The sequence below is a fragment of the Anser brachyrhynchus genome (assembly GCF_964034855.1).
Source record: "Anser brachyrhynchus genome assembly, chromosome: 1".
In the NCBI taxonomy this organism is placed as follows: Eukaryota; Metazoa; Chordata; class Aves; order Anseriformes; family Anatidae; genus Anser; species Anser brachyrhynchus.
The window spans coordinates 110,864,523-110,875,098 of NC_137694.1; the positions used below are offsets into that span (position 1 = coordinate 110,864,523).

Below are 10,576 nucleotides of genomic sequence, written 5' to 3' on the forward strand. Positions count from 1 at the left end.
TTTTCCGCATCTCTGTTCAGTGCGATAATTCTTCTGTGACATAAGGTAAAAAGTGTTCATAGTTAGAGAAATGATTTTTAGTTGTAAGTAAAAGCAGAGGATGTTGTTTAGCAAGTATTAACTATAAAAAAAAGTGTGCTTTTATAGTTCTGTCTTTAAAAGTCACTCTCTCACTTGTTTTTAGTAGTGTAAAAACCACAGTGCTAATTTTCAAGCTGTTTCCAACATAAACAGTTTGTCTCGGAAAAGCAGAGGTGAATAAAGAAGGCAAAGGACAATAACGAGGGAGGAGATAACATTTTCTTATTAAGGCAAAGCGCTATATAAACTTTACCCCCTTATCCCTGTAATCTGTTCTGAATTTCTCCAGTTTAAAAATGGTCTTGGTGCTTTCTACAGTTTATAATATAATTATTGTGGTTTGTTTCCACCTAACATATCAAGGTGCAGGGAAAACTTTCAACCTTCTTCCCTTTTCTTATGGGAGAAAAAAAAAAGCCTAAATGTTATCTCAGTATATGAAATCACATGAGAATATTGATGTGCAAAGGATTCATGTTTTAGTGTCCAAGTGTCGCTAAGTAAGTGACTGTGTATGGAAGTTAGAGATGCTGAAAACTTGTTTTTTTTTTCTTTTTACAGATATTACTATGATGGAGACATGATCTGCAAAGTGCAAGGCAAGAGGTTTGTCTACAAATTTGTCTGCGACTTGAAAACTCTCATTGGATACAGCGCAGCAGAGTTGAATCGGTTGGTAACAGAATGTGAGCAAAAGAAACTGGCCAAGATGCAGCTTCACGGCATTGCTCAGCCAGTTACAGCAGTAGCACTAGCTACAGCATCCCTGCAAACAGAGAAAGATAATTAAGCACTAGGACCTAAAAGTGGGAGCCTGAGGCCTTTCCTATATAACCAGAGCAGTTGCTCTTAGTTTTATCAGAATTTGAAGCTTCTTCTGTTTCTTCACAGTACAATACAGTGCATGATTTTCTACAAAGAACTGGGACTGCCATAAATTTGGATCTTTTAACAGCATATGTTTCAGTGTAAGTTAAGGGATCACTGCAGCTTCCGCAACTGAGTCAGGGCCTCCGTGGTATACAGTCTGAAATTGGGGAGAGAAGTTGAACTGGTTAGTGTTCTGTGCCCACAGCTCTACGAAATATTTTTTGCAGTGCTTTTAACAGAAATGAAGTACATACAGTAAGCAGGCTGATCAGTTCGTCTGGATTCAGTTCTTTCCAGTCTTTTGTTCTCTGCTGAACTACCAAATGGAATTTGAGGCTTTCAAAGTTAAACGTGTTCATTATTCTCATTTAATCAAGCAGAGTTGAAAGACATATTAAACATTACAAAGCATTAGGTTCTTAAAATGACTTCCGTGTTTATAAGCAAAGCAAACTAAGACTAGACCGAACTGAAGATCTGTGCTGAAGAAGGAGATCCAGGTTTAGATCTGGCTTAGGTGAAAAGCCAATTATGAGTATTCATTGTAATATGTAGATAATATGCGTATATGAGGGCAAGTACTTACCTGTTTTGAAAGACATTGTTGATGCTAGACATTTAACAAAAAAAACAACTCCCCCCCCTCCCCCATCAGGTGATTTGAAAACTTGAAAAAATATCCCTTGCCCAAAGAGTAGTTTGCTTTGGTGGGTTTTTTTTAATGCTCTGTTCTGCAAGGTGCTTATACCTGCATGGTAGTCAACCTTAGTAACTGAAGACCTAAGTTAATCACAGTCAGTAGTCCCTTCCTGTTTAGAAAGAAAATGCAAATTGGAAATAGTTTTAAAGAGAACTCAAGTTTGATTTCCAAATTATTGTACAGTCTGACATATATAGAAGTACAAAGATGTGTAACTTTTATTTAAAATTAATTTTCTTTCTGAACTTCAAATGATGTTTTTGAAGCTTCATAAGCCAAATGCATGCTCCAGAGCTGGGTGCAATTCGAAGTCTGGATGATGAATAGAAATAGTTGGAATGTATTCTGAATTCTGAGACACTAGTATAGAGAGTAGTTCATGCAAATGTGCAGTAAAAAGTAGGCTGCAATGTTTGAGCTTCTATACTGATGCCTATTGGACTTTCTTTTGATGTCTGAAAATAGCATGGTTTTGTTTTGGTTTTGCCCCTTCATGTTATTAAACAGTATAAATATTTACGTCACAAGGCATATTTTGCAACTTTTTATAATTGACACCCCCCCGCCCTTCCCAACACTTCACAGTTAATTAAAATGAAAATGGTTAAGGGAAAACCTTTAATTCTGTGAGAGTGAGCTACCCTTAAACCTTAAATCAAAAGTGCTTGTACAGAGAGTTTCTAAACATAAAATTTCTTTATACTGAGTAGTGAGAGCACTGGGCTGTTGCTCTTGATCTGAAAGTGAATGGTCATACTTGCAGTCAGAGGGCAGGAAATACAGAATACTCTTCTTTATGTTTATTTTAAAAATGTATTGAGGTCAAATCTGTTTTGTTTTATAGGTGGATGTTCATCTGCAGATAGCTTTTGATACATAAGAAATCTTGCATGCATTTCTAGTCTACTTTTTTCATTACCTCCACAGTTATAACATTTTCTTGACAGATTCTTTCAATTACTCTTAATATTGTTTTCTTTCTTGGGTGCTTAAAGCACTCCATCTGCTAAGCATGTTGGCTTTTTTTTTAAATAGTTTTTTTTTAAACCCTGAGCAAAGTATGTGTCTGTCACAAGAGGTCAATCGTCAATCCACTTCTTACTGTTAAAATAGTCTAATTTCACCCGTTGGCAAGTGTTTGAGGTGACTTGCGCAAATAGATGTAGATTTGCTTACTAATAATAAGATGAAGCTGATAGTTCAGTGGCAGCAACGATGTATGTAACACTGCTCCATTACTAAACAAAAGTCCAAAACAAGTCACAGTTGTATTTAGCAGAGTTCGTGAAAGGCCTTTTAAAGTTAAAATACAGTACAAAAAGAAGAGCTTAAAATATTTTTACTAAATAGAACTGGACTGCAGTAGGATAAACTAATAGCAAAGTTGAAATGTAATATTAATACTTTATTCCCCTGAATGTTCTTATTACATGATAAGCCCTCTAGGGAGTTCTTATATCACACTTTGTAAATACATCTGATTATTATTTTGAAGCTTTTCAGTGGGTATGATACAGTCCTTTGGGTTCTTTATTGTGGGATCATCTGCTTTTCCACCTTGTTCAAATTGGTAAAGAAGAAATCTTTTAAACAATTATAAAATCAGTCACATTTTCTGCAGTTGAGGGAGAAACCTGTGACTAACTTGATGTCTTCAATGAAATAACAGATGTAGGATATATTGTCAAGAGTTGTTCTGTTGCTGCCAGAAGGAAAACGCAGAAAGAATATTCCCATTTTTTTGTAAAACAGAAGGTTTTTTGCATACTTTTTACTCTTTAAATAAAGACACTTATACTCTGCTAAAATTATGTATTTCTTTTGTTTTGCATTTTTTTGGTAATTTTACACAAAACAATTATTTTCTATTTTTACTCTAAAATATTTGTGCAGAAAATGTCAATATAGTAAAATAAAAATGTTATATGGCTAATGCTTGTTTACTTCTTAATTTTTCAGAAAGCCATCTGTAATGTTTGTGCGCAAACAGTTTAAGGATTAATACATGCATGTCATTCTCATTACTCTTAAGATCACAAGCTAGTTACAGGAAGAAGGAAAATTACCATATTGTCTGAAGATGCATCGTCTTTGACTTGATATGTGCTTCTGTTTCCACTTTAAAACTGGCACTCAGTATGCATCATTACTGTAACAGCTTTCTTTAACATCTTAATTGTAAACCTCAAAATGGTGCTTTTATAAAAATAATGATGGAAACTTAACAGTAGGACAAAATGGAGCCAGGTAAAACAACAATGTTATGTTTTTAAGGGTATTTAAATTGGAAAGATTAATGTTGAACTGTAAATTGAATACCTCCCAGCAAGGAATTTGTTTCATTCTTGCAGATAGTCTCACTTAACTTCATGTGGCCTGCTAATTCAGTAGTGAGTAGTGTTCTTAAAAAAGACCAAATTCTGTTTACACTCTTACTACATTGTTTTTAAATTGTGTCTTGATAGAAATCTTCTCATACCTTTTAAGTCCTCTGTCTGGACTGCCAAGTTCAGTATGGAAATATTCAGTCATCTTTAAACCTAACAGATTGCTTGATTTCATGTTTCTGTTTCTCTCAGCAGCAATAGCATGCAAACAAGTAATGGCAGAAGGTAATTCTAAGAACGCTTCAGTAATTTGTTGGCCTTTTAAAGTGCACTCACAAGTGTTCAGCATCCTATTAAATGAGGACCTTTTATTGGCGTTCACAGTAATTAGTATCTTTATGTCAGTCTGAGTTTGTTTTGGGATTTGCTTTCTCTGAAAAAAATCTTGATTGGAACAGTATAGAGAATTGCAAACTGATATCTTGCAATTATCAATCCTAAGCAAAATAAGCCAACACAAGACACCATTGCCTGATAATGAAAGAAACATGATACAGTGTCCATTGACATGAGTTTATGGGAACATTTTTTGAAGGAAGCATTGCAGAAGATCCATTTGCACCAGCGTATGGGAAATATACCAACTAGACTTTTCCTCCAGAATTGTATTAATGATTGTGTTGTGACAGTGTGCAACTTTTCTTTTGGGGACGTAATTCTTCATATAGATGATGCTAAAGAAACTTTAGTAATTAAGCAGAAGAATGATTGACTAGTTTCTAGAGTTGTAATGTGGGACTTAATACGTTAGATGTGTTATGACTCAGTTACATTTTGCATCTTTATTTTGCGATTAGAGCCCAAAGCACCTAACTAGGCACCAAACTGAAACCTTACCAGCTTGTAATTTTAGCATGTTGATGTCTTGGCCATTAGTAATTTGAAACTAAGATTTTAAAATGCTGAGAAGGGGGAAAAACAAATGTTTAATGTCTGATTTTAATTAAAATAACTTGTGGAACTGATTTTCTGGAAACCTAAATTAAATGTTGCTAACAGGAGTGGTATTAGAAGAAAACCACTTAATGGGTTACAAATATATCATTTGCCTCAACGGACAGAGGGTTTGATTGTTGTGTTTGTGGTTCATGGCACACAACATCCAAGCATTTTCTTTTTGGAGGTGGTATCACCATAACTAGTTATGACAGGAAAGAAAGAATCCAAAGGTAATTAATTATTGATAATAATTGCAAGCAACTTATTTATGCTGTTACTGAATAAAAAGAAAAGCAGTCAAAGGAGCAGATAACGGAAACAGCTGAACTCCTTACATAAATAGTTGTCTAATGTAACCAGAAACAGCTGAAGTTATCTGAAATGCATTTTTTTAAATGCCCAACAGTTCCTGAATTGTAAAACAACTGTTGGGCAGTAGACGTTAATAAAAAATCAGTTTATTCTTCGTAGTTGCTTTCAGGTTGCCAGTGTTGAAACTGCTGATTAGAAACACTGCAGGAAAACTGCTTGGTTAGCTCAGCATAGCTCTGATGAGGGTGAAAACTTGTGGAAAATTTGTTTGCTTGTTTACTTAATTGCTTAATTGTAGTTGCTACTAATGATCTGAATATGCTGGCAGTCTTTAGAATATATATTAAAAAAAGAAAAGTTCCCAAGTTCTGTGAGGCTGAATAGCTGAGTAAGTGAGATTGTACTCTCAAATCAGTGTGCCCAGGTAGGAAAATAAAGCATAAGTGAGCCTTTATGCAACCGGCAGCATGCAGCTGTGCACCAGCCATTGCTGAGTGGTGCTCAACTAGAGCAGCAGGAAGAACTCAAAGAGAGCTGGTTCATGGGTGTGCGTCTGTTGGGATGGAAAGGATTCACATGCTTTGGAAAAGAGGCTTCAACAGGTTTTTTCATTGGTTTCCTTCTTGCTCATGAAATGTTTTGTCAAAAGGAGGATAGTTCTTCCAGGAGAGGTGGTAGCCAAATGGAGTATGGTGCGAGACTGGCAGCTGATTTATGATACTAAACTGGCACTGAGCTGAAAACAGCAGCACTGAATTTCTGAAAACAATTGTAAAAAGGTAACACCAGGCAGGCAGCAACAGATGCGAGTTTCTCCCTGGACCAGAAGGTGTGCTAGACCAGGCCGAGAGGTACAAGGAAGGCCATCAGCCACTGCGTTTATTTTTGAATGGAACATGGCTGAAGAGATAAAAGGAAAAGAGAAAAAAAAATGAAGAAGTTTAAGCGTTTTCCTTACAGGTGCAAAGTTACTCAGAAATTTTAACTCTGAGGATGGACACATTATTTAATAGGCTGAATATACATACAGGCAGAGCACTGATGTTGACTGAAGATGCATGCAAGCAAGAGGGGAGAGAAACAGAAGCATCACCAAAAAACTATGCAAGGAAGCCCAGAAACTTTGTTCAGCAAAAAAAAAGTTCTGAGAAAAAGCAGTGAGAGCTGCTGATGCTGATTGCTGGCTGATAGCAGCCTGGTACTGTCAGCCTGGTACTGTAAGCCAAAAGACCGCCTGTTGGCGCTGTATCTCAGAAAGTTCCTGTAAAATAAACCAGACAGCATTAGTGTAGCTCTTGCCTATATATCATTACTATCTGCGAACTGAAGCAACTGAAATTGATTATACCCTTGGGCAAGAAAGAGTAAACATATAAATGTAGTTACTCTCTTTCATTTTTAAGAGCTTACACCTAGAAACATTTCTTCTCTAATTATCTGAGCTTCAGTGAAGGGTTTTGAAAAAAAAAAAGTCTGATTAAACTTCAGGTGTTCTGAGGGGAATTCTTTTCAACACCAGCTAACAGATATGACCACTGAGTTGTAAACCTGGGGAGCTGACAGGTTCCTAACAAAGTGTTGCATTAGAGCAATGAAGCATTTGAAATGATGCATTTAAAGTCTTTGCTTCTGCAGCCTCTAAATCCCAGTGACTCCTGTGTTTCATTTTTTAAACTGTAGTTGGCCTTGCGCGTGTAGAACAACTCTTGCTAAAGAGAAGCGTGCTGTAATGCTCTGCACTTTTCCTGCAGTTTTCCATTGCTTCAGCTACTGCTCATAATTTTCTTTTAACCAGCAGCAAAATTAAAGTTTAGCCAGATGCTGTTTGCTGCTGCGAAACTACAAAACTTCAACTCAATCTAACTTTCATAAATACTATGAAAATTACTGGAGCTGTTTACTCCCATAAGCACTTTGCTCCTTCCCTTTCCTGATATGACCTTGAAAACCCTTTCATGAAATGGAAGAACTAAAGGTAAAATGACTCCTTTTTCATGACAGTAATCCCATGGAACGTGCTAGCTCAGCACCTGTCTTTTTACCAAAGGGTATTGATGCCAAGAAAAATTCAAGAGTGATATTCTTCTGGGAATCTCAGCTTTTTCCCTTCTCCCAGAAGACTTGCTGTGTGCAGACTGAATTTCCGTGGGATATTTCCATAGTATCATAAATTAGCTTGTGTCTAGAAAGTTTTGGTTCCTCTGACCTTTATAGTATTCAGCTTTCTGCATGAAAAAAGTGACTTCCCTTTGCAAGGCTTGCCTTAGACACTGAAAATGCCTGTCTCTTGCTGGGAATGCACAACTTTGGTCACTGAACAAAATCCTAGCCCAAAGTCCTTCTGTCAATGTTGAAATCTGTAACAGATTTTAGAGTAGCAAATATCACATATATTATTATATAAGAGTTCATACAGTTTCTTTTCCCAAAAGATCAGCTCAGCTGTACCTATGGAGATCTTTGGCTGAAAAAAATTCCATAAAGATTACAGTCTCCTGCTGTAAGAAAACAAAAAAAATCTTTCAGTGTTGATCTGAGTCTCCTAGGCTTGCTTTACCTATCTTCCTCTTTGAGGAGGATTTCTCCAGCGTTACCTATCACATATTCAAAAAAGTATGCATTCTTCGTTTCCAAAGAAAATCTTGATATATTTCCCGCTCATCTATGTATGCCAGAATTGTCCGAGATAATTTATTTTACAGCAATTGTTGATATCTTTCAGAAAGAAATATAATCCTGATCTATGCCAAAATCATATGAAATCCATTATATTCTTGCGTGTTACATGAGTTGCCAGCCAGAAGCAGAAATTATTATAAGCATATGTTGAATCACTTAGTATTGTGTTGCAACTGCTTTGCCTTTTAATGAGAAGCCTGTAGCCTTAATATAACATTAAAATACAATTACTACAGCTAGCATGGAAAGAAAAAAATGTATCAAGCAGCTAGCCCTTCAGTATGATAATTGCCACATCCAAGCCCCATGAGAGCTGGTGCTGAAGCTTCATTCCTGTATGATTGAAACAGAAAACCCCACTGTGCCCAGCTCTGTCCTTCAAAGAGGTTGAGCTTCGCTGTTTCCCTCTAGTTTTCTCTTGCTAATGTCAAGTATAAAGAATTTATAGTTTAAATTCATAAAATACAACTTCATTGGATATTAAGCTGGGTAACTCTTCTGAAGCAGGAGGTCAGTTGTTGCTTTCAGCTTATGAGAAGTTATAGTTTTCCCAGGATTTTTGGACATCAGAAGAACTGAGGTGTCCTTCTGTGGAGCCATGGAGCAACTTGCTTTTGTTTAAGAAGAAATTTCTTTGAGATGAAGTTCTGCTCCAGTACCAGCTTTTCCCAGCTGATGTCACTCTGATGACAATGAATTCAAACACGCCAGACAGAAAAGCAGCACTCTTTATAAAATCTGATGATGCTCCTGAATGGAGAGGACACTCATCCTGAGGTTGTACGGAGGAAATGTATTAACCTGTATGGCAGAGCTGAAGGGTCTGCATGGGCACCAGCCATCAGCCCAGCCCCGCAGAGATGGCGCAGGGCATCCCCAAGCCGATGGGGCCACAAACCACCTCTGGGGCTCACGCTGGCAGGTGGCACTGCCCCCACAGCAGCCAGGCACTGCCGCGCTGGGGCTGGGTGGGGGACGTCGCCCACCAGCCTGGTGGCCTGTGTCTTCCCTGTGAGAAAGGGGAGCCCTGCATGAGGGAGAAGCCGAGGCTGCCTCAGCCCTGTGGTGCAGCAAGGCTCTCTCGCCATAGCTAAGGTGTGTGCAGACATGGGCCTCCACCACAGCTGGGCTGCTGGGGGCTTTGCTCTGCCCCGCTCTGGCTCCGTGCCCCAAGGGCCTGGGCTGCTCTGTGCTTGGGCTGCTGTAGGTCCAGGCCTCAAAGCCACTGGGCACGGCACCAGGCTGGCCTCAGCCGAAAACGACACCGAGGACCAAGGGCTGTTTGTTTGCAGGCCGAGGCAGGCAGCAGGGCAGTGTGTGACTGCTGTGGGGGGTTGGCAGCCCACAGGGCAAGTTTCTTGTGGTCCAAGTCTCGGTAGAGCCAGTGGGCATTCATAGCCTAAATGTGCTAGTAAGGGTGCTGCCAGCCAAGAAATACATGAATAATGCTGTCAAGGGCGTGGGGAAAATTAAATCCAGAAAAGAAGTAATGATGGATGTGCTCCAAGGCTTTGCACGTAACTCGGTCATATTTCACATGAGAACAAAGCACAGAAAAAAAAAAACCTAATAAGATGACGTGCAAATGCATAAAAAGACAGGAAAGCAAGAAAAAAAAAAAAGATTTATCAAATTGAAAGTAAGGAAGTCATTAAAAATGGTTAAGCTTAGCACATGAGGTAAGCATAACGTAACAGCAGGTTGCCAAGTATTGGCAAGCAGGAGGCTGTCAAAAAAGGTGAAAAAAAAATCATCTTCTCAAACCATTATCAAAACTCTCTTTTATATTACCAAAATAGAACAATGTTAAATGGCAAAGCTCTCCATTAAAGAGAGCCTCCAGCCTCTTTTTATTTTATTTATTTATTTATTTTTTCCTGTGTGAAAGATGTTTGCGTTTGTTAATTCCTTACCTGACTGCCTACATAGCTCCACAGAGGTGGGGACCACAGTGACAAACACACTTTTATGGCCTCTAGTCTGAATTCTCAGGGAGCCTGACAAAATTGCTCTGAAAAGTGTGAACCACTCATTTTTATTAGATTTTTTTTTTAATGCTGTTCCACTGCTTTGTCACGAAGTCCAGCGGAGAGCTGCCCATTCGCTGTGCTGCACCTTAGCTCTTCTGAAGCTGTCTGTCCGCAGATGCCCGCCCCTCCTCCTCCTCACCATGACCTGTGGGTACTGAGCTCCGGCCCTCCTCGCTTCAGGCAAGACCCGTCTTCTGGGGCACCAGGCACCAGACGCAGTGAATCAGCTGATAATGATTATTTTCAACCCAGGCCTCCTCCAACTATGTGAAAATTACTCCCTTCCTTTCTAAACAAGCATTTTGGTTTTCTGCTGTGACACACCCTGGAGATGGTTTCTAATGGTTTCTGAGCTTTGAGCTGAATTAGAGCGAGGGTGGTTATTTGAAGCAAGATTAAAATCCCAACACTTTTCTCTCCCTTAGGGGCTAAGTGTCAGACAGTAGCATTCATACCAGCAAAAACACTACAGAAGGGAGTGCTGTCCCTCTCCTCACATGTGATGCAGCGGTACATCAACAACACTCTCCTCTTGATGATATTGATTTGTCCTCTGACATTTTCAGTAGTGTGCTTGA

General features: G+C 38.7%; 1 protein-coding gene across 6 annotated transcripts in view; it reads left to right on the forward strand.

The window, feature by feature from the left end:
* GABPA (GA binding protein transcription factor subunit alpha) overlaps positions 1-3,459 on the forward strand; it is a 24,164-nt gene extending 20,705 nt beyond the window's left edge. For all 6 annotated transcript variants that reach the window (XM_080573145.1, XM_080573148.1, XM_080573147.1 and 3 more), the window contains one exon: positions 643-3,459. In XM_080573145.1, the coding sequence (XP_080429271.1) occupies positions 643-871 (229 nt within the window). In that variant the 3' untranslated portion in view covers positions 872-3,459. The remainder of the gene's footprint in view (positions 1-642) is intronic.
* The last annotated feature ends 7,117 nt before the right edge of the window (positions 3,460-10,576 follow it).